At 41.9% G+C, this 24,601-nt stretch overlaps 1 protein-coding gene across 3 annotated transcripts in view; it reads right to left on the reverse strand.

Annotated features, from left to right (window-relative positions):
• Positions 1–24,601, reverse strand: part of LDLRAD3 (low density lipoprotein receptor class A domain containing 3) — a 35,956-nt gene that overhangs the window by 3,711 nt on the left and 7,644 nt on the right. For 2 of the 3 annotated variants that reach the window (XM_030452304.1, XM_030452305.1), the window contains exons 2-4: positions 22,035–22,181; positions 20,763–20,888; positions 17,997–18,131 (exon numbers count right to left, since the gene is read on the reverse strand). In XM_030452304.1, coding sequence (XP_030308164.1) covers positions 17,997–18,131; positions 20,763–20,888; positions 22,035–22,181 — 408 coding nt within the window. The remainder of the gene's footprint in view (positions 1–17,996; positions 18,132–20,762; positions 20,889–22,034; positions 22,182–24,601) is intronic. The other variant, XM_030452306.1, reaches the window with a different exon arrangement.

A 24,601-nucleotide genomic window follows, 5' to 3' on the forward strand; every position in this document is an offset into this window, starting at 1 on the left:
GTTAGGATAGAGCATGATGAGGAAAAGAAAAACATGAGCTGGGCTTAGGTCATGAAAGGTCCCACAGGTAAGCTTCAATTTGATATGGAAATGGTGAAGTTGGAAGTGGCATGGAGCAGGAGCAGATGCACAACCCTTATCAGCACTATCAGAGATGCTGAGAAGATAAGGGGACCAGAGCAGAGGAGGGGTTTCAGACACCAGTTAATTATAGAGAGGCACTGAGGGGCACAAAGAAGCAAAAAGGCAATGGAATAATTGCTTTAGATAACATTTAGATAACATCTGAATGGATGCGAATGTTGTGAAAAAACACAATAAAAGGCAACAAAATAGAAGGGAGAGAAGAGGCTCAGAGAAGCAGCATGGCACTGGTACGGCTGCTGCACCTGAGGCCAGTGCCAGCACCACAGAACTGAGCTCCCTGAGCCCCTCTCAGCTCCCTGGTCACAGGGTCACACACCCTTGGAGAACTGATTTCTTTTTTGGGGGAGAATTTCTGTTTCTGTGCAGGCTGTAAAGCCTTATAGCCTCAACTAGAACAACACTGTTCTGATACAAGACATTATCTAACTCAAGAAAAACAAGAGGCTGAGGAGAAAATAAAAATAAAACCCAACCCCTTGACCTCCAAAATCCACATAATTCCAAGAGAACTATCTATTCAACTTCTTCATTTCCTACTGCAGAAGGCTGGAACAGTAAATCTTAACTTTTTCTTCATCTTACTATGTCTCTACATACAAATTTATTATAACTTTTTGGTAACTCCTTGGTAACATTCTGGATTTTGTAGAGCCAAGATGAGCATACAGAGTATACTGTGTATATATATATATATATATATGTATATATAAAGGTATACATACTTTGTCTATGGCAGGTACCTAGGTGAGACTCTCTGGTGAACATCTATCCACACTGTGCACATTGGAATATGGGGAAGGCAAGATATAAGAACACCTGAAAAATCTTAGCTGAACATGCAGTTTAGGAAGAAAAAGTCATAACTCTTTAGTTCTGCTCTAGTAACTTTTAGCAAATGTTTACACATCACAGAATTTCTGAATAATTCAGTCATTTTCCAGAAAAAGCAGGTGTTATCCTGACAGGTTTAAAAAGTTCTGTCTACTCTGCTATTAAATGGAAATTCACCAGAAGTTTATCAATGCCTTATGCCTCCTGAACTTTACCAACCGGTTAATGCTGAATTTGCAGATGAGAGATTTTTGGAGAGTAAAAAGCTTTGTGAATAATGTAGGAACAGCCCAATAAAGGAAACATCACAGCTTGTGCTCAAAGAGCTTTCTTATTGATTGTGAACAAATTTGCTGTCTCAAAGTTTTCCAAAAGATCTGAGAGTAACTGCACTAAGTCCTCCAGACACCGGGATGAGGGGTTATTATTTTATCTTTCACAATCCCACTGCTCAAGCCTGGCTTTTCACAGTTCATCAGAGAGAAAGCTTTTGAAATACATTATCTGAGCAGACATCCGTAGCCTTAATGAGCACCAGTCATAGTCCATCTCCAACAAAGATGCTACTGTAACAACACATTTAAATTCCAACTGATTAAAAAGTAGAGCTGCAGCTTGGAAGCTGAAAGAGTAAAAAAAAAAAAAAAAAGTGCTTCTGCACATTATTTTTGTACTAGGAGTTCCTAGGGCAGCCAGCTAAGACAGGAGCATGGAAAAGTCTGCCCCATGCTGCTCCCTTCTTCCCATGCTCAGTGGTCTTGGCAAGACACCCATGCACTCTGGTCAGCTTGCCCCAAGGTCTACAGGGTCCAACTCCATCAGGTGCTGGGAAGAGCCCTGACATTTTTCCTGTCAGTGCTGTTCCCAGGGGACTTTTGGACACTTGTAGCAGAAACCACTGCAATCAGGTCTGTACAGTATTGCTGTATTTTTTCATTATTACCCCATGCTACGATCCCTTTCCTGTTCCAGTTTTAACTTCCAGCCTTTAAGTCTCTTTTCCTTATTCCCCTTCTATCTTCCCCTGGGAAGGTGGAGGTAACAAAGAGCAATTCCATCCTCTGGGGTTTTGGATTTCCCTGAACACTGAACTGAGACAACAACTACCCAGCAAGACTTGGATAAACCTCAAGACAAAATCAGTCAGCAGAAGGAGCAGCAGTCTCAGCACATCTCATTGAGGGCATCAGAATGAGAGTGTTACCCATGCCTTCCTCCCCATCCTGATTGCACTTCAAGGAGCAGAGCTTTCAACTCTGCAGCTGCTGAATAGAAACTGAGCCATCAGAGTGAAGATCAACATACCCTCCTTCTCAACTTCTGCAGGGCAGGATAATTATTCTGTGCAATTCACACAGAGCTGTTTAAACATTAAAAAAAATGCAAATAAGGAAAGCAAACTGAGCAAAGAGAATTAAGAATCTCTTAGCAGTAGCCATGCCAACTGAAGTTCTAAACTTAATTTGGCAGCAATGTAAACCTGCAAAGCCAAAATTTGCAATCCTGCAGGGAAACAAAAGGTCCAGGTTTGGCAGCTAAATGGAGGCCAAGGAGGAAAAGAAAGTGTTACTCAGATGCAATTCTGTATCACTCCAGCATTGATCTAAGCAGACCAGTGCTGTGATGTGATTAATTCATAGCCAGTACAGAAACTGCCCAAACGCTGGGGCAGTACCTGATGGATTCATTTTCTCCTAATAAAGTACACCCCTAAACAGAGGGGCTCAGTTACTTCTGCTTGTCTCTCCTCAAAAACACAGAGTCACCATCAAGGAGACTACCAAGAAGTTCCCATCAGTTCTCATAACATTTTATGACAGGAAATTGAACAGGAGTCTAATGCACTGGAAGCTCTGGGGGCTTCTATTACCATCACCCCCTTCCCCTCACTACATTTAAAATGCTCTGCAGAATCTCTAACAGCAGCACTATTAAAGGACTCCTGGGTGGAAAAAACTTATAAAGCAAGAATGTGGTTCAAAGAAAGAAAAACTGTATTGTCCTCACAGCACACATGAGCTCCTGGTGCTCTTGCCAAAGCTGTGGCAATGAGCAGCATCCTGGGCTCCATCCCTAGCACTGTGCTTGGGTTGCAAATAACAGATCTTGCACCACAGACACTTCCCAGGTGCCTGACCACTCTGGTTTTATTACAGGGACTGTCAGTCTTTTATGCCCTCAGGAGGGTTCCTGTAAGTTTTTATGGAGAATAAAAAATCCTACAAATTTTAAGTAACTGCCAGCCAGGCTGAATCAGAACCTCTTATCCTCAAAGGCAAAGCACCACAAACATTTACTGTCACCTTCCTAAGTTGTATCTGCAGCTCCTGGGTCAGATGCAGCTCGCCAAGTGCCAGGGATAATGAAGCACTGGAATATATTGCCTCAAGATAACAATGGTCTGGACATCTCTTTGGATATACTCTGATACAGTCTGATAGTCCTGAGCATATATGCTCACCTACAGTCCAAAAAAACCCACCCAAACGTCCATCCTTGCCAACCACATAACCCAAACCACCCAATAAACCCCAAATTTGGGATAGTTCCCCAAATGACCTGACAAACCTGTCTTCAGATAAAACAGAAAAAGGACCAAAACCACCCTCTAACAACAAGGATGGCTCTCCTCTTTTAAAAGAATTTCCTCTCACTTGTTGCATGATCCCATCCTACTGCCAAGTTCAGCAGAAGTTCACAATTCCTTGACAAATCTATAGATTCTACAAGCCTTAGAAACTAACCATGCATTCATAAAGGAAAAAGGAGCTCATCTTCTCCTTTAATGTCTAGAGGAAACCTGGACATCTTTCTTCTGTGGACTGATTAATTATAGTATTTCAGACAGTAAATCAAGATACTACAGTACCTGGGACTTTATCCAGAACCTTCATTTCACTGTTTGAAATACGCACGATAAAAATTTTCATCTCACTTCATCGAGTTTTCATATAAACAAATTAAGTAAAATATATCTTTAATTACTGAACGAAGAAAATTGCTGCAGTTGATGAAAGGCTGTTTATTCAGCACTGACAAAGACAGCCTAATGAATGTGAGCATGCCAGATTTTATTCTTGCTGAGTATGGAGTTTTGCCTTTTTTTCCCCCCACAGAGATTGTGGAAACATTTATTTTTCTCTTTGTCCCTGTCTGACCAGTCACATTGAGTTGTGCAGTTCTTGATATGAAAAACTTGTGTGCAGTGTAAGAAAGAAAAGTGTATGTTGGGATATGTATTAAGAGCTAAGAATCAATTGTTAATCACTGTGTCAAGTTAATTACTGCATGCAAGGACAAATGAAGAGATTCTTGGTAGCATACTTCTGGTCACATTCTGCATGGAAAGACTGGAGGCAAATAACAGTGATTAGCACAGCTAAGCACAGGCTAAAAGGCACTGAATTAGCTAATGTGTCACATGAAAATGAACATTGATTGATAGAATCTTGGTCTAATGCAAAGCAGTGGTAAAGAAGATTAATAGAAAACTGGCTTATCACAAGCAAAATTACTAAATGTAACGTGCATGACTCTACAAAACTCCAAGGAAGCCACATTTAAATGCTGGCATCCTAATTTGACCAGATTATTTGTAGACAGGCAGAATTAGGTTGGTGAGAGTACAGCATGTGAAACAAAAATGATGAATGGAGAAAGAGGGCTTAAGTATCAAGAGAAAAAAAAGCAGGATTTATTTAGACTTGAGAAAAGATGAACAAAAGGAGAGATGCTTGAAGTACTTGCAGTTGCCATGGATTATAAAAATTGAGCTCAGTGACTCATTTTTAGATTGTTGGGCAGGCCAGAACAAAAGGAGACAAGGATAAAAGAGGAAAGATGGAGTAATTTAAAGATTCACTTCACAGAAAGAAAATAGGTGAAAAGATGTTTCATGAATATATTTTAACCAAAGTTGTGTGACCATATAGAATATGTGCTGGGGAATAACCACACAACGTGGGGAAAGCTTCAAGGAAGCACCTTTTGTAATAGCCCTGATGTGTTTCTGTACACAGGCACTGTGGTATTTTAACAAGCTACAGCATCCATTCATTCAGGAATGGAGACTGGTTTAACATGCTTACATATTAGCTTTAAAACTTCACTAAATACAAATTAGGAAACAATCTTAAAAATAACAAAACCAGAGTGGATTCTAGACTAAAGGAACCATACCAAATATTGAAATGAAACATGCACACTTCATGCTCCCCATGACTCCCAGCTGCCTTTAAAAACAATTTTTCTTTCATGTTTCAGCTGCTTTCTGTTTCTGCAGATAAGGGCCTCATAAGAAAAACCTCTGGGAGCTAAGGACTCAGCATCTCTGTGTTTAGCACTCACTCTTGCTTCATATTACTGAAGATCTGGATGGTTCCCCCACCTCATGCTCACATCTTCCTCTCTGAACATTTCAAACACACAAACAATAAAAATTGCACCTTGCTTTAATCAAGCTTTTCACAGCAATTTCAACGGCTGGAAAACTGTAATATAATGGTTACCTATGACTCTGGAGTGACAGATGACCTGGGAGACCTCTACACAGGAAAAACAGAGCCTCAGAAGTAATTTTCAAACTACCCTGCCTTGGGAGTTTCCCAGCTGTTTTGAAGAGATTAAAACAAAGAAAAGCCTGCCTAACTAAGCCAGTTAAAAAGTTTAATTAATACAATTGCTTGCTGTGCTTTCCTTGCCCAAACAGCCTCATGCATATTCATCACTGTAATTACAGCAATAAAAAAACTCCACAACTAATTATGCCACACTTCTCATCTTCTACATGGCTAGAATTTTCTACATAATTACTACTGAAATTAATTGCCATTTAGTTAATTTTGCACCTTGTCAATTCAAGTCTAATTGAAAATAAAATTTTTCAAACCAATTAATTTTTGTAAGCATGGTGCTTTTACCTCAGACAGCACCAAACATCAGAAGTTCTTTGAATCCCTTTTAGTAACGAGGCAGAGTACTAGTTCTGTACCATAGAGGAGCACTGTACATTTTGTAATTTAAAATTAGTGTTGCCCTAATACATTTTTATTATATAGCTGTCAGTAGTAAACTCAAAGAATATTCAGCATCTCTGCTGCCCCATTATCACGCCCTGTACTCAGCCCTCGTGAGGCCACACCTTGAGTACTGTGTCCAGTTCTCGGCCCCCCAGTTCAGGAAGGATATCGAGGTTCTGGAGCAGGTCCAAAGGAGGGCAACCAGGCTGGTGAAGGGACTCGAGCATAGACCCTACGAGGAGAGGCTGAGAGAACTGGGGTTGTTCAGCCTAAAGAAGAGGCGGCTCAGGGGAGACCTCATCACTCTCTACAACTCCCTGAAAGGAGGTTGGAGCCAGGGGGGGGTTGGGCTCTTTTACCAAACAACTTTCAACAAGACAAGAGGGCATGGACTTAAGTTGTGCCAGGGGAAGTTTAGGTTAGATATTAGAAAGAATTTCTTTACGGAAAGAGTGATCCGTCATTGGAATGGGCTGCCCAGGGAAGTGGTGGATTCTCCGTCCCTGGAGATATTTAAAAAGAGACTGGATGTGGCACTCAGTGCCATGGTGTAGCAACCGCAACGGTGGTTCAAGGGTTGGACTCGATGATCTCTGAGGTCCCTTCCAACCCAGCCAATTCTATGATTCTATGATAATATTTCAGCATTTCACCCCCTGAGACACAGGTTCTTCATCAGGGCCACAGTGAGCTCACACCAAGCTCACACCTGGAGTTTCCTCTGACTGTGTTTCAGGCATTGTGCCTGACACTTCAAGGGTGACTTTGGTTGTCCCATTCTGCAGTGGATTTTGAAAACTGTAACAAAGATTTCTTCTCTTGAGTAAGGGAAAAAGGAAAGATCAAATAGGAAAGTCAAATTCTGACTTAGCCTAGAAAAAGAATTGCTAAGGAGAACACGCTGTGCATGGCACACTTTTAAATGAAAAGGCCAAAGTCTTTTAAAACTATTTAACAAGATCATTTACTAGGGCAGTCCATTTCAATTATATATATTTACATATAGCATCTGCCTTTATGAAGGGCCCTGTAAAATGTAAAATCTTGCTGCCTAGTAAAAAGCACCTGAATTCCATGCTGTGACAGGAGATGCAGATGCAGAAGCCCTGGGTGGATGTCTCAGCAATGTCCAGAATACAACTGGTGGTACTTGAACATGTCTCAGCAAAGCAGGGGACATCTCAGAGGCCCACAAAACACAGACTCGTGTAAGTAGATCAACTGTTAAGGTTATTTGCATTAAAACCCATGTCCTTAGTACCTTATAATAACGACAATATTAGCTTTTTGGCACATAAAAATAATTCATTATTGTTTAAACCAAAACATCAGAGTCAACTTGTCTGTATTTCAAACACCTTTTCTAGCTTAACTCGGAAGCTTCAGTCTCACTGGGTTTAATAAAATTTAAGTTCTTTCACCTGCCAAGAAATTTTGCAGATGTCTGATCAGCTAGTAGATTTTGAAGAACAAGAGAAGTCTGCAAACAGAAAACCCTCACCCTTCCACAGTGTCTATAAGCCTCTTCCCTAAGTCAATGGATAGAATTTCTCTTATAATCTTCCACGGCTTCACTACAAGAACTGGAGAGAAGGAGCTGCAATAATGCAAGTGGGACAGCTTACAGGCTGACCCCTTCAAGAAACACATTCCTCTCACAAGAGTGGCTTTTACTTAGAACCACCCCATGAACAAGACACCTCTGGATAAAAGGAACAAATCAAGTTTATCACTTAGAATCATAGAATCATAGAATTGGCTGGGTTGGAAGGGACCTCAGAGATCATCAAGTCCAACCCTTGAACCACCATTGCGGTTCCCAGCCCATGGCACTGAGTGCCACATCCAGTCTCTTTTTAAATATCTCCAGGGATGGAGAATCCACTACTTCCCTGGGCAGCCCATTCCAATGTCTGATCACCCTCTCCGTAAAGAAATCCTTTCTAATATCCAACCTAAACTTCCCCTGGCACAACTTAAGACCGTGCCCTCTTGTCTTCTTGAAAGTCGTCTGGGAAAAGAGACCAACCCCCCCCCTGGCTCCAACCTCCTTTCAGGGAGTTGTAGACAGCAATGAGGTCTCCCCTGAGCTGCCTCTTCACCAGCCTGAACACCCCCAGCTCCCTCAGCCTCTCTTCATAGGGTCTGTGCTCGAGTCCCTTCACCAGCCTGGTTGCCCTCCTTTGGACCCGCTCCAGGACCTCAATCTCCTTCCTGAACTGAGGGGCCCAGAACTGGACACAGGACCCGAGGTGTGGCCTCACCAGGGCTGAGCACAGGGGCAGAATCCCTTCCCTGGACCTGCTGGCCACGCTGTTCCTGATCCAGGCCAGGATGCCATTGGCCTTCTTGGCCACCTGGGCACACTGCTGGCTCATGTTCAGCTTCCTGGCAATATAGACTCCCAGGTCCCTTTCTTCCCCAATTCTGCAGAAATTCTTGTTGCTCCAACAGGGTAAAAGATCCGTGCACAATCAAGCTGTCACCAAATTCTCCAGCACAGGCTGTCCTGATGGGAAGGGAATCCCTGCCTCTAACTTTTCTTCCAGTTATCTGAAGTCCTGGTATCCTCTAAGGACACCCTGAAAGGCTGCAGAGGAACCCCTCAGTATGGCACAGTATCCATAAAGGAGAGCTTAAAGCAGACTGCTGAGATCAACTACATATGGAATATGTCCAGAATGTCTCATAATCTTGGTGCTTTCAAAAAGAAAAAGATCCCAGACACTGAATCCCAACACCTGCGTTGGAAATTGCTCATTAGTGCATGTGACAATAGTGCTGAGGGCTTGAGCATCACGAAGCTGTATGACAGGGTAGAGGGTTAAACCTCTCCTGGACCACATCCACAGTGACAGAAAAGGACTTTCATCAAGTCAGCAGGAGGTGCACATCATAACCACCAGAGTGGCTTTCTGAGGGAGCTGGAACAATAACAGCCAAGGGGAATTCTTCATTTCAAAACTCCTGAGTGAAGAGTTACCAGTGAGTTCCCAGGGTGGCTGGGGAGTAATTCAAAATCACTGAAAGTCAGAAGCCCAAGAACACCAAAAAAGCACTGTCAGTAAGTGCTGTAAAGACCTGTGATTACTGATTCCTTACCATTAAAACAAATGAATACAGGATTTGTTCTCAGAAGTCTAAGAGCTGCTGAGCCTCTGAGCCACATGGGTATTATTAATTAAGAAGTTCTGAACAAGCCAGACTGGTTCACTGTCAGAAAGCACTGATTTTTGTCTTACTGATAATTTGAAATTCAATGGGGAAAAAAGCCTACATGTTTTCCATGTCCAATTTAAAATGTGAAACAAAAGCTCAGTTGCATACTTGAACAGACTGACTATAGTTAAATACTGCTAATCACATGAAAAAGAAATACTATACTATACTAAGAAACACTTTAAAACTTAAAAAGAAAAAAAAAGGGAAAAATATGATTATGTCAGTCTTGCAAATGTAACTGCCATTTACCTCAGCTACCCCAGCATAATACTCTGCTTTAATTAAATATCAAATTAGTCAAGCAGGCATGCAGATATAATTACTGCTGCTGTTTGAAATGAACCTTTTTTCCCCTTGAAACCAGTGAAGGTTAGCAGGATGACCTCAGTCTAATGGAAAATTATCAGTCAGGCAAGACACTAGACACAGAAATTTGTCCATTATGGCACAGTTTAAATACCAATTTCAGTAATGCAGTGCTCACCAAGAAGCACTGGTTACACGAGCTTAATGCAAACATACCTGAGGTCTATGGCAGCTGAACATTTGTTGGAAATCAATCAGAAACAGCCAGAGCTTCTATAGGGGGTTGATGGGTGGCATTTCGGCAGAACAAAACATGCCAGGTACCCATTCTTCAGCAATATATGCACATGCATACATAAAAAAGAATATCTCTGTGAAGACTGTATTGATTTTCACCTCTAATTGCTCTGGCCAAAAAATTAACTTGCTACACTGATTAAAGAAAGTAAGATTCTCCCTCTTCTAGTGGACAGCCTTGTTTTCATCAACAAAATGAAACATTCTTTTGTGGGACAACCAGAGCTGGATGTCTGGGTTTGCTGTTCTGCCTCAAGGTTGTACTGTGCACCTTAAATCATATAGTATTTAAGAAAGAATAATATTAAGTTCATGATCCTGTTGGCTTTTAAAAGCTAATGATAAGTGCTACTTACAGCAAACTGCAAGCCCAGTGGGAGGCATTTTAATTAATACAGTTTGGTCAAAGAAAAAGAAATGCAATTCCCCTCATCTGTCAGCCAGCTGTACTGCAACCTGAATGGAAGGAACAACACAGCAAACCTGCAAGAAAACCAGACAGAATTGGGACTTGAAAAGGAATAGTAAGATTATAAGCTAATTGCACCAATACTAGGCAGTGAGATTTGCATTTTGTTACATCTGCTTCTCAAAGAATATAAATTTTCACAATCTGCTCTAGTTTCAGGTTTATTATTCCTAGGAGAGATTAGCAGACAACTTTGAAATACTCTCCCCCAAGGGCAGCTCTTCAGTTGTGCTACAGAGTGCTCCAAACTGTGAGAACTACTCAGGCATGGAGGAAAAGCAAGGTAGGAAATGTGGGAAGGAACAAAGCTGAGAGCTGGTACAGCACAACTGGACATGGGAATTTCTCCTCAGCCCCTGAAGACACACCCTCACCAATCAGATACTGGTAGCCACTAATCTGATATTGATTTTAATGTCATTTACACCAGATTAATAACTACAATACCAGATGACTTACCACTCCATTTAAAATGGCGTATGCCAAACTGTGTTTAGGTCCTTAACATTTTGACAGTCCTAATATTGAGTCCCTGTAGCAACCAGTTTGGGAGAATCCATCTCAGTAACATTTACAAAGCAATAGCCTTTTCTTTTTTTTTTTCATGCAACAACAAAAGAAATACTTCAAGACTGGCTGTCAAGTTCTCACAACAGATGCTGTCACACAGATTAGTACCTGGTAGAAGGCACTGCCCATGGCAGTAGGGTTGGATCTAAATTAGCTTTAAGGTCCCTTTCAATCCTAGCCCTTCTATGATTTATGATTCATTGACTACTATAAATTTTAATAACAGTTTCAGCCTCTAATCTCCTCAGTTAGCCTTTTCAATTTACAAAATCTACTCTTTGAGATAGTGGTGTTCTCATGTCACACAGTGTCGTGACCCCACTTGCTGGATTTTCACTTTGACTGTTCTCTTCTTTGAAATGATGATTTAAGGTGGCAGAGACTGTATTTCCACCACATTTATCCATGAAATAGTTATTGATATATTTTAAATTTGAGTAATTTAAGGACTGTTCTACTTAGTTATCACAAAAAACTGAAGAGAAGCAGCTTACTCATCAGCACTAAATAAAGAATTTCCATTAATTAAATTGTATATCCCACAAAATGTTTTATATGACATTTTTTAATTCATTCTTCTTAGTATATATAGAAACATATAAAATTCGGAATTGTCTTTAAGATGGAAAATGGTTTTTAATTTTTCTCTTTACAAGTATCCTTTCAGACTCAGCTTCTGAGATGCCAAAACAGAAGTGTCTTCATACAGACAGACGAGAAACAATCAGCAAACAAGAGGGGACAGAAGCAGTCACAGGTTTCCCATCTTCACAAATCCCAGAAGCAATGAGTCTCCCATCCCCAGCACCTCCACTCCATCCAGATTCCAAGGCGTTTGTGTGTTTTAGCTTCAGGGCAACAGAGGGGCTGCCACATACACAAACTGTGCTAACAAAGCATCTTTCTGTGTCATCGACTTGTAAGCAGAGTTGCCCTGAAGGAACAGAAATTCAGCTCTGAAGAATAACAAGGTGAAATCACTCTGAACTACCTGCCTGGCTTTAGCTAACAGGTATTTCTCTTCGGGATGAGGATTTGATAAATAAAGAGTCTTCCTAAGACTTAAAATCTGCCTTTCTAATATACATTAAGCTTAATTTAAAAAACCCAAACCATAAAACCAGGTGCCATTGGAAGCAGAGGATAACATAATATAACATAATACACTCAGACCCATTGCAAGTGTATGCCAAGGCTACAAAAATGTGACCAAAACACTTCACAGAACCATAAAATGGTTTGGGGTGGAAGGGACCTTAGAGATGGTCCCATGGGCAGGGACACCTTTCACTGGACCAGCGTGCTCAGAGCCAGATACAGTTCAGAGAAAGAGAGGAAGTAGCCCAGGGTAGTACAGAACTCTCTAATATTAACATCAGTCTTTTATCAGCTGAGATAAATCTAGTCCCTGTTTGGGAAATCAAATGCATAGAGTCTGTTCTGCGTGTGACAAAAAGTACAGGTAAGAGTGATTCTGCACTACAGGTTTTTAGAGATCCAGAAACCAGGCAGGAATGTAATACTTGAGGTAGCCAGTTCTACCTGGCTTCAGAGCAGAGGTGAAATCAGAACAGGAAAACTTCTTACGAGAACTCCAGGTACAGTAATCACCCAGGAAGGGTAATGAAATCCTCATGAGATGAGGTCTTGAAACTTAAACTCAACAAAGCAGGAGAGAGTGGTGCTACACCATGCAAACTGAACTGTCAAGCAGTAAAGATCTCTTTGAAGCCTCTAAAAAAGGGGACAAGTTATAATAAAGTCTGTGTGATATCTGCTCACATCAGTGTTCTTCCAAGCAGGGGAATGTTTTGCTTCTATTAAGTTGTCTTTGATGCCTCACTATTTACCTCCTTTAAAAAATACTGACTTTACATAAAAAGAGTGATCTCTTCAAATATGCCTAAGAGCACAGAATCTACTAAAAGTTGACCTTGTGAATGAATATAAACAGACATTTTCTGTCATATACTGTGCATGCCTGTAGGACAGAATACCCGTCTTCTCAAGGAAATGTCTGATTTCTACCACATACAAGTTTTGTTGAATTTTTTGGAATTGTTTTGTGGGGTTTTTTTAAGCCAAGATGACCTCCTGCCCCTCCAGGGTGATACTAAAATATGAGAAAAATCACAGAATCACAGAAAGCGAGGGGTTGGAAGGGACCTGGAAAGCTCCTGGGGTCCAACCCCTCTGCCAGAGCAGGGTCACCTCCAGCAGTCCCACAGAACACATCCAGGTGGGGTCTGAATGTCTCCAGAGAAGGAGACTTCACCACCTCCCTGGGCAGCCTGGGCCAGGGCTCCCTCACCCTCACACTGAAAAAATTCTTCCTAAGATTTATATGGAACCTCCCATGCTCCAGTTTATACCCATTGCCCCTTGTCCTGTCACTGGGCATCACTGAGAAGATCCTGGCTCCATCCTCCTAAAACTTCCCTTTAGATATTTATAGATAATAATGAGGTTTCAGCTGGGGACAGAGTTGCAGCCAAACACTGGGAACAAATCTTCCAACCTTACTGCTCCAGCTGCAGGGGGGAAAGCAAAGCAAATGTACCCTGAGGTCTGACACAGAGATCTGCTCCTCATGCCACTCGTTATCCAAGCAGCTTGTACATGCCAGGCAGGACAGAAGACAAGAGTCCTGACAGCTGTGTATGGCTTAGAATCTGGCTTAGAATACTGGGGTGTCCATGACATGGGGTATACCAAAATCCTAACAGAAAATGCAAAAATACCCAAAAATAAAAAAGGAGGTATCTGCATGTGCAGCAGTGGGCATTACCAAAATACACCGTAGAGACACAGGGCAGGAATTTACTTCAGGACACTTGCAAAAGATGTGATTTATAACTTAACCACAATGGTACTGTTGACAAAAAACTGCAGAGCTAGAATTGTAGGAACATTCCTTTCTCTATAGCACCTGTCTGAGTGAATATAGACTCACAGCAACAAAAGCTCCTCTCCTTGGCAACAGGGTTAGAGCTAATAAAGGTATTTAGCAAACTTAGAAGGAAAGAAAGGAAGAGCCATGAAAGAAAAATGAGTTTGAATTAAAATATCCAGTATGCTTTTGTTGGTCTTAAAGTTTTCTAAACTACGAGTACAAAATAGAGGAGAAAGTAAAGGAAGATTGTGAAGACACATTCAGATGAAAACCAATTAAGAGAGTAAACTAAAGACAGTCCCAAACATGAACAGATTTCCATGGATGTTGAAAAACACTAAGGAGGAATTCCCTTCCAATTGAGTGGATTCCTGCTGCAGAGCAGAGACCTGTGCCCTCCCCCCTGCCTGCCCCAGACATACCATGGCTGCTGTGAATGATTAGCCAGCTATTTCAAGGCAAATCTTGAAAGTAATAAGAGGAAAAAACGTATGGGGGAAGAGGAAATTTCCCAGATTAAGATCCATTAAGTATAGAGCAGGAGCACAGATTTCCAATCACTGCAAGTGTTGTTAAAACTGGAACAGTGTCCTAGAAAGAGCAATTTGTAAGTGCAACTCACGTGCATAACCCAAGCAAGTATATCCTCCATCCAATCTCAAAATTCAGGCACACACTGTGGTAAACTACACCCCACTCCAGACTAAGGGAAACATCTGGTCCTAATATTTCTACACTGGAAGCCAAAGATGACCAAAGTACAGCTGGAGATGAATTAAAGGAACAGCTCTGAAGTCTACCATGGCTATCACAAGAGCTACAAGTAATTATTGTCAGGAATTAGAGCAGAATTATTTGACTTGCTGCTGTAAGGTTTTAATTGCTACTTTCCCCATTACAAACACATCTCTGTCAAAGGTGTAGCACTCAGTTGCAAGTGGTAAGGGGATAGGAGAGCTGGAAACTTCTTGTCAAAATTGTGACCTTCCCTCCATTTTCACAGCTAAATCCTGGGGCTATTACCTCCCTCCCCTCAAATGACTTCAGCCCTATTTATGACTAATATTAATCTTTATAAACCCATAGCTTCAGACTTACCCCAAACTGCAGCAAGATAGCCAAGCTGCTACTCATCCAGGAGGGCACATTTTGAAGTGTTCCACATCAAAGCTGCAGCCACATGTTTTTCAGACCAGGGTCACATTCCTGCTTCCCCAGCCTGCAGAGTGACCCTTCTTGGCTGAAAGGATATTTATGCACAAAAGAGAATCTGACACAAATCGAATGGGTGTGCTACTGGAATTTTCCAATGACAGCAGAATAAAGGAGGCCCTTGGAGTTCCTGGGGCACTACAAAGAGGTGTTGATCTAAAAAGCTCATCAGTAAGAGCAGAATGAGAGCAAAGCACTGATTAACAACTCACACTCCTATTCCACGTGTTCCTACAGCATCCCAAAGCAGTGCACAAGCACTGGTTAAGTCCCACAACATCCCCCTGAAGCAGACAATCCCTACTTGTGTCCCCTCTCCATTTGGACAGTGATCACCACCTCTGGGTGTGACCATCCAGACAATTCTTTATCCCCTGAACAGCCCCCCCATCTTCCCACCTCCACAGAAGGATGCTGTGGGGCTGTGGAGGAATCCAGAGGGATGACACCCATGGCTCTTCCCAGGTCCTCTGGGGCAGTCACCCCATGCACAAAGCCATGGGGCTGTTCAGGAAGGACTTCTCCCACCAAAGCCAAAGGATTAGAGGCTGAAGGTGAAGCCAAGTAATTCTGCTCTAATGCCTGACAATAATTACTTGTAGCTCTTGTAGCAGGAACCTGAGCAGCAGAGATGGCAAAATGGCAATTCAGGGAAGCTCTGAGCAGAGGCAATCACCCACCTCCTACAACCAGCTTTTCACTTTGGGAATTCCTTATTCCCAACCTTGTATTGGACTCTTTGTAATAAAAAAAACCACCCACAAGTCATCACTGCTCTGCTCCTAATGAGAGACAGAGCTCTTTCCTTGTTTGGAGCTCTTTCATGCACAGAATCAGAGAGAATTATTTTCCCTAACCCTCTTACTAATTTGACTTTTCCAGAAGGATGAAAAGACAAAAGTAACAGCTTAATGAAATACAGCTCTTTTCTTCTCCTAAGCCTGACAGTCACTTCCAAAAATAGATTGTCATGACAACAAACAACCTGGAGGCAATCCAGCCAATTAATCTGCAGAGGAAGCAGTCATCCCAACCTTGGAAAAGAACACTGCTGCTTTAAGCTTCAGGAGCCAGAAAAACCCCAAAACAAAACAAAAAAAACCTAACAAGAAACCTTACCACCCACATCAATCTTATCAGGCTACCTTAGGGCTGAAAGGAAACCCAATCCAGGTTGGGCAGGTGAGTTGCTCCTTACACATGGAGCCAAAGAGAAGAGCAGAGGAATGGCCCAGAGGAGACTGTCACATCCTATTGCTACAGACCCTTTTTGGGCTTTGGTTGGCATCACTGCTATGTGCTTTCCCTCTTCCCCTGTGAGCTGTCAAGAATATTTATCACCATCTTAAGCTCAGAATTAGTTTATCTTCCACAAAGGAATAAATGACCAGTGCAGCTAGGTATTAGAAGTTCTCCTTCAATTTCCCTCATTTCTTCTTCTTTCACACCATGATTTAACTCCTTTCATGTGTCCTGCTTTCTCTGTGCCCAAGGACATCATATCTCCACTGCAAATATACACCACCTCCCATTTTTTGCCTACTTTGAGCTCTCAGTAGTAACTCAGACATAAAAATGTTTAACACAACACACACTATTTGTTAATCACAATTCATTTGGATATTCATCATGTTTTATAAAACACTGTAGTAATAAATTACACAGCACAAAGCTGAGGAGCACTAGGGGTAGACTTAAAGCATAAGTTAAAATGGAAAAAAATAAATAAATCAGAGACTGTGTTTTGAGATTCCCAGGTGACTCTACACACAGTAATTTTCAAACAAAAATTTTCTTTACTGTCCTCATCCTTTTTTCTAAATATAGAAAGAAAGAAGGGCAGGATAACTTCTTTTACTGTAGACTTGTCCTGCAGTGAAACATACCTTTCAGAAAGTAACTGAGCAATGAGAATCTAAAGCTTCCAGCTCAACAGATTTACTGGTAAACGTCCAGATCACTGAACTGCTACAAACTGAAGTTTTCTTATTGATCCCTCTGGGTCCAACCCACCTCTCACTGAAGTCACTGCATTTCAGTGAGAATTGTATCATAAGCACTTACTAAAAAAGTACATTTTTACTGATCTGCAAAAGGTACCAGTCTTGTGAGCAATGAGACCTAAATGTATGCGTTCTGTAATGTGGAGGTGGCAGTACCTTGGAAATAAAAAAATTGTCTCTGGAATCAGCAAAAGGACATCCAAGCTGGCATGAGGCATCGTTTGCTCTGTCTAAAGGTAAGGTTAACCTCATCAACAGACCCCCCTCCTCTGACAGCACTAAAAAGATAAATGCTCATCAGAATGACTACTGATAGAGCTGCCAGGCTGGGTATGCAAATTGGGATCAAATACAAGAACTAAAGAATTCCAGGAAAACCTGATTAGAAAGGGAAGACCTTCAGTTACCAATCTGCAACCTCTGGCATTAACCAATGAGAAGAAGAAATTTTTTACTATAAAAATTCAGAGGAAAAAGAAGAATATGCAGCAGTGAGGAGCAGCAACAACCAACATTGAGCCCTGTGAGAAGGAGCAGAGGACAGCAGTGACAACCAGCAGCAGCAGCAGCGGCAGTCAGAGACAGCAACCCCAGAGGAGATTGCTCCAGAGGGTGAAAAGAACAATAATCAGTTCCTCTCTTCTCCTTTTCTTTCCTTAAAAGTTTCTCCCGGGGGTGAATAATTTGTTTTCCTGCATTCTTCTCCCACTATTAAGCCCTTCCCAGCATGGTGTTCCTTTTTCCCTTAAATAAACCATTGTAATTCACTTAAACCATAAAGCTGTTAAATTTTGCAGTTTGTAGGACGTACATGCCCAGTGGCCAATATTTCCTCATAAGCAAAATATAAAATAATAATACTGACACATACACACACTCACACTCTACATTTTCACCCACATTATTCGCAGAATTAGGAAACCACAGCTCTAGCCAACACAGAGTAAGCCAACAGAATTGTATCTACTGAGCCTGATCTGTGATAATTGGTACAATATTGCATACTAGGATAAAAACCCTGTGCCTACCTTGAGGGTTTTCACAGCTTTCTTCATCACTGTTGTCTTGACAGTTATTCTGACTGTCACACACAAAGCTTTTATCAATGCAAAGGCCATTTTTACAGTGGAACCGGGCAGTAGAGCAAAGCAAGGGATTTGCTGCTGTGAAAAAAAGAAAGAAAAGAAAGATCTTCCATTAGAAATTCTCAAACTCAGGCAGTGAAATAACTGCTAAGCAATCAGCAACAGGTCACATCTCAAGAGTTGGTCAATTGGCTGAGTATGTGGGAGTAACTTGGCAATCAAACAAACTTTGTCTCTGTACAGAGAGATGTGAAATTCATAATTCATGCAAGATTCATTACAATTAGCCAAGACTTAATTGTGGTAAGCCTGTTCACTTTCAGGAGAGCCCCATCATCATCAGTGCTTGGTGCTCAGCACTTGCTCACACATATGGCATAAGAGTGGCACTGCCTCTTGCTTCCCATTACAGCAAACTCAGTTTAGCTCCACTTTCCCATTATAAGCCAACAACCCTGCTGAGAGCTTCCAGGCAGTGGTTTATTTACCTCTGCTCCTGTCTTTTTCCACCTTCCCCATTCTCCTCACTATTTTAAATTGATAGTGACTTTGAATCAACTTCTCAGTGTTTGAATTTCTACTCATTTTCAAGGGTAACATCCCCAATCCCATAACACCTGTCAGGCAGGCAGTGTTGCACACAGAGCAAAAACAGAACAGTGTTTCAGCAGACTCATTAGGTAGAGCAGTTTCCTCACTCACACCAAACCCAGCAGTAAAAATGCTGTGAGATGCTATGCCTAGTAATATTTAAAGCTTCAGGCAGTTTTTACCACTTCTAGCAAATTACATCACAGCTTCAATGCATCTCACTGACAAGAAGGCTTCCTCGATATTAATCTGAGCTTTCTCTTTAAGAGTGTAGTCTACTCTTAGCTATAGCCCAACATAATAACTACACAGTCCCTCACTGAACACTGTACCCTTCATACGCAGCATCCATGTGCCTTATCTGCCAGCGCAGCCATCCCTTAGCTGAGATATGCATAACTTAGCAGCTTTTAATATCTTCTCATAAATTAATTTCTCTGTCCTTTAAACACTTCTGACACTCCTCTGAACTCTAACCAGTTTTTTTTAAATGAAGTGACTGAAATGGAATGCAACTTTCCACTTGAAAACATTTAAAAAGCTGTTTAGATGCCTTATCTGCTTCAAAGTGTTTCCCTGACTCAATAGCAAAGGGCATTACAGTTCCCAACTACTAACTGGCTTCCTAGTTTTTATTATTTAAAGTAAAAGCTGCCTTTAAAGAGTCTTTAAAAAGAAACAAACCACAAAACATAAAACTTTAATGCATATAACCTGCAGTATATATTACAAATACTTCCAGTTCCTTCAGCTTCCCAGAAGCACATCCATCATGAACACGCTAAATCTCCTTTGGTCTGAAACTGCTGCACATTTGTATAGTACACTGATTTTCCAGGTGACTTCAGGGCCTTTATTGTTGTTCCTCTACATAGGCAAAGCAGTGACGAGACACTTGGATATGCTAAAAACACCCAGTGTGTGCTTAAATGGCACAGAGAAACAGGGAGCACATCAGCATCAGCTGTAAGCTCTCCTTGGAGCTCATGAGCAATGCCATTCACACCAAAATGGATGAGTTGGTGCCCTTTCAGCTGAGAACTGCCACTTGTCATTCCCTCACCTTAAGGATACTCAAACCACTTTAGTCAAAACATTTTTCTTGCTCAAAGAAAGCATAATTCCTTATTTCCTTATTCCTTTCTCTCGCTTCACTCACACCTCAGAGGTCCTGTCTCCCAGCCACAGTCCTCCCAGGGCCCAAACCAGAGTCTCTGAGCCAACAGCAGATGACACCTTAAGAGATGTTCTGGCTGTGGGAAAAGCACTCAAGACAAGGAAGGCAAGACAGTGATAGATCACTGTAAAGATCACCCCTTTTGTTATCTTTGAAAGCCAATGTCTATTGTCCTCCTCCTGACCTTTAAATGTCATTAAAAGTAAACCCTCAGCACACACCAAAAACAGAAGGACCAAGTATTAGATGCAGCCTCTGCCTACAGACTCATGTTGCTGGATCAAACAACCTTTCCTTACTGCTATGACACATCCCTGCCAGACTCAGAGACACAAATGGATCTAAGCAGCCAAATGCAGGGGATTTAGCCCAAGGCAAGCACTTCAGGTGATCTCTGTGCTGCAACTTCCCTGCAAGCTGAAGAGTAGCTACAGCTACTGCACTGCCAGGCATGTCTGACATGTAGAACCTCCTCCTCCTTACAAGAACCCCGAAATGGGTTTATTGTGCTGCTTTGCTGCTTGAGAATATGTATAAACAGAAAACCTAAATGTGATTAACAAATAAGGAATATTCTTCAGTGACAAGAAACAGACAAAAATCAAACAATTTTAAGGCATATTTAAAATTTGCCCAATTTTAGTTGATTTTACTTCAAAGCAAACATGCAGCTTAGATCTCATTGTAAAGTTACAATGGGGCTTAAGTATCATACAGACACAATATACAAAATAAGACTGAGATGGACCTTCAAAAGAAAAAAAAAACAAACCAAAACAAAACAGACTGTTATTTACCAAGTGGTGAAAAGCACAGGGACCATCTGGGTTGTAAATGTCGGGCACTCAGAAACAACAGACTAATGAATGTTTCCTTTCAAGGCAGTACTAATTATTTGAAAGCAAAAGAGGAGTCCTCAGCCCCAGCAGCCTCAGACTTACTGCAGTTTTCCTCATCACTCCCATCAGGACAATCCTCGAAGCCATTGCAGCGGAACCGCCCGATGATGCAGTGGATCCCACTGGCACAGGGGAAGAACGTGGCTCCACACTTGGATTTGACTTTTGCTGGAAGAAGCAGGCAAAAATGAGGGAAACAATTTGCAGATAGATAGCAACATTTCTGTGGAAGTACAGATATTTCAGGCAGTGCTGGCAGTATGGGTGTTAGGTGCCTTCCAAGCTCCCCAGGGGTTGTTTTCAACTGCTTCAAGGTTTTTTGGGTGATATTTCATAGAATCATAGAATACCAGGTTGGAAGGGATCTCAAGGGTCAGCTGGTTCAATCTTTCCAGGTAATAATACAGCTTAAATGATACGGCCAAGCTGAGTCATAAAACTGTCCCATGTAGGGGAATCCACCACTTCCCTTGGGGTATTATTCCAATGTCTGGAGATCACAGCAACACAGTCCTTTTATTTATTTATATGGGACATCAATACTTCCACCTGTGCAGTTTGATAAGGGCAGGACAAGGTAAGGGACAACTGAAGTACAAAGTGATGCTGCAGCATAATCTTGCTATCTGGTTAAAATATATAGCCTAGAAAGTTTCATGCTAACTAATGGCTGATCGACATTAACTACAGTTTAATTAATGTTAAAAAAAAAAAAAGAAAATCACAGAGAAGGTGTTCAGACTTCTTGCAACACTCTAGGAGTTCTGTAGAATTAGAAATAGTTCTGAGAATTAAAAAGTGTAAGCATTATTAGCCAATTCATTTGGTCTATTTTCCAAAAATTTAGCATTAAGCTTCAAAGGGTTAAGAAGTACATTTCAACAGAAAAAACAAAAATAACAGAACAGAGGCAACAATTCTGAAATGAAAGGAACTTGTCTTGATAGTAGTGGAGGTCAACTTAGAGCACTAGGCCAGTGTGCTGAGTGGTATTGGCAGGATGCCTAAAAATCATATAACATCTTCAGTCTTCCACTGGAATAACCTGAAGTCAAGAATATCACAATTTGTGGATTCTGTGAAAGTGGGTTTAGGTTCCTGCTACCAAGAGTTGTATTAACATTGGACAATTGGAAGAACTTTTATAAAGACCTGAAATAATAAGACAGGCTGTAGATTCTTTCTAACAAGCTAGGTTAAGAATCCAGCAGCAGCTTTGTTACTTACCTAATGTACACTGCAGAACACACCAGAAACAGTACCTAACCCATCCTGGTGATATTAAGCATTAATGTCAGAGCAATATTCACTTACGACATTCCTTCTCATCGCTGTCATCAAAGCAGTCAGGCAGCCCATCACACTGCCAGGCCCCCGGGATGCACCGCCCGTTGCTGCACATGAAGTTTCCAGGAATGTTGCATTCGTTTGTGAAGTTATTCCCAGGCAACAGCTGGCTCTCTACAACAACAACAACAACAAAAAAGCAAAGTTTACAGGTGTTTTTTTAAAAAAACAGCAAAAAAAAAAGTCACTACTTCCTCCTTTCTTCTCCCACCCTGTATTTGTGCATGGCATGGCTCCGACCCAGCTGTAGAACCTTGCACATGGCCTCCCTGAAGTTCATGCAGTTTGCATGAGTCCACTTCTCAAGCCTGTCCAGGTCCCTCTGGATGGCATCCTTTCCCTCCACAGTGCCAGCTCCTCTACAGCTTATTGTTGTCAGCATCCTGCTAAGGGCTCACTCAATTCCTCTCTCCACGTCACCGACAGAGATATTAAATAGCACCAGCCCAGCCCCGAGGAACACCACTGCTCACATCTCCATGTGGACACTGAGCCACTGAACACAGCTCTTTGGGTGCCACCACCCAGCCAGGCCCTTATCCAAGGAGTGCTCCATCCATCAGATCCCCATCATTCCACTTCAGAGACCAGAACCCCATGCAGAACAGTGTTGAATGCCTGACGCAGCTCCAGGCAGATGACATCTGTTGCTCTGCCTCTCCCACTAAGGCTGTGAACCCCTCATAAAAAGCCACCAAATGAGTCAGGCAGTGCTGTCTGAATCAACCCATCATCAAGGCGCTACAGCATCTACCAGCACAGAAGAGAGGGAGAGGAACAGAGATGGCCTGGAAGGAGGGACAGCCCAAACACCCTGATGCTGCTGTGGAAATGCAGCTCTGGTTATGAGCAAGACAAGGACTGGAACATTTTCTCAGGCTAAACCAGGTAACCTGAGACTCCTGCCATTTTCAACTCCAACAGACATCACTTAGCTTAATGAAGCTGCTTGTCCCTAACAACTATGCCACAACTGCTTCTTCAAGCAGTGAAGGAAAGGTTTTGAAAGCAAGAATTGTCTTGGCAAGCAAGTGCAGCTGCACATCAGGCAGAGGTCCCTGGTGTGTCCCAGCAGATAGGGGGTGGTCAGGCTGCTGTTCCACACTGACACCTTCCTGGGGGATGGAGATCTGACAGATGTGCTGGAGACACAACCTGCTGGGCACTGGAAGGGAACTCACTGCTAAGCATGGTGGAGAAAGCAAGACAGGATGGAGTTATGATAATGATATCCTCCTGACTGTATCAGAAGAGTCAATTAGGCACTTAGGATCTGACTTGTCAGAACAGTACCAGGAGGGGAAAGCAAGCTGCAGGATTAAGCAGAGAGTTTAAACTGTGTGACCACATGAAAAGGCCACACCTCAGAAAGATCCTGCAAGGCACAGCCAGGATGTGAGACTGCTGAGGGACCAAGCCCAAGAAAGGCAAAGATGCAGGTCAGAGTAACAAAACAAAACATCAAAAATGTCCTTAACAATAAAGAGAAACCTCATAACCTCTCACTCAGCAACACTGAACTAATTTCCAAGTGCAAGGAGAGTGATGACAGATAATCACTATTTTAATCTAAACAGAGACACAGAGATCTCCAGAGTTCCCTACCCTGGAAGGCAGTTCAGCCCCTGCTTTGAAGTCCTGCCCTATAACAGAGAACAAGGAGACAAGAAACCTCCTGATGCTAAAAAAAAAAAAAATCTGGAAGAGGAACAAGAATGTTTTTCCAAACAATACACTGAAGTAACAGTTTAAATTAGGAGAATTAGCAGAAGACAATCAGAGTCAAGAAAATGCAACAGTTTAATAAGAGCCTGCCTGGATTAGGTGCTAGTGACAGAACACAGCCAGTGAGCACAGGGTACTGCTTGGAAACAGAAGCATTGCACTGGAAGGAGAACCTACATAATTTCAAATCCTCCTCCCTCATGTTACAATTTAAATTACATTCCTCACATAAAGAAAGTAAAATACAACAATCATCCACTCCAAAACTATGTATTCCCATTATGATGGAAAACCCATCGGAAACAGCTCATTCATGATCCAAAGCAGGAATATAAAAGGGATAACTGAAAGAGCCTTCTCAACCAAGGTTATAGACTACAGCATCAGACAAAAGCAGCAGACTTTTAAGCACCTGGAACATCATGCAAGATGATCTGCAGTCCAGATTTTTCTGTCTGAGCAAATAAATGAAACAGAAGTGAGACAGTGCTGGTGTGTCATAAACACAGGGCTGAGCTCTCCAGCTCCAACCTGTCTGAGGACCACCAGCCACTCCTGGACATCCTGATGATGCAAAAACCAATCCACAACCCCATCTGATGCTGTTTGTCCCATTGTTACTTGTGAACACCTCTAGTTTGACTGTGGCCCAAGGAAAGTGAAAAGGCATGAGGACAACTCCCTCGTGAAACAATGGCAAAATCAGTGAAGTGGAACTGAGAGCGGAAATGCACCTTTTCCTAGTGTCCTACTTACCAAATCAATCAGAAATCCAGCAATTAATTGATAATTAATTATTGATGGTGCTC

This window comes from Calypte anna, chromosome 5A (assembly GCF_003957555.1).
Source record: "Calypte anna isolate BGI_N300 chromosome 5A, bCalAnn1_v1.p, whole genome shotgun sequence".
Classification (NCBI taxonomy): Eukaryota; Metazoa; Chordata; class Aves; order Apodiformes; family Trochilidae; genus Calypte; species Calypte anna.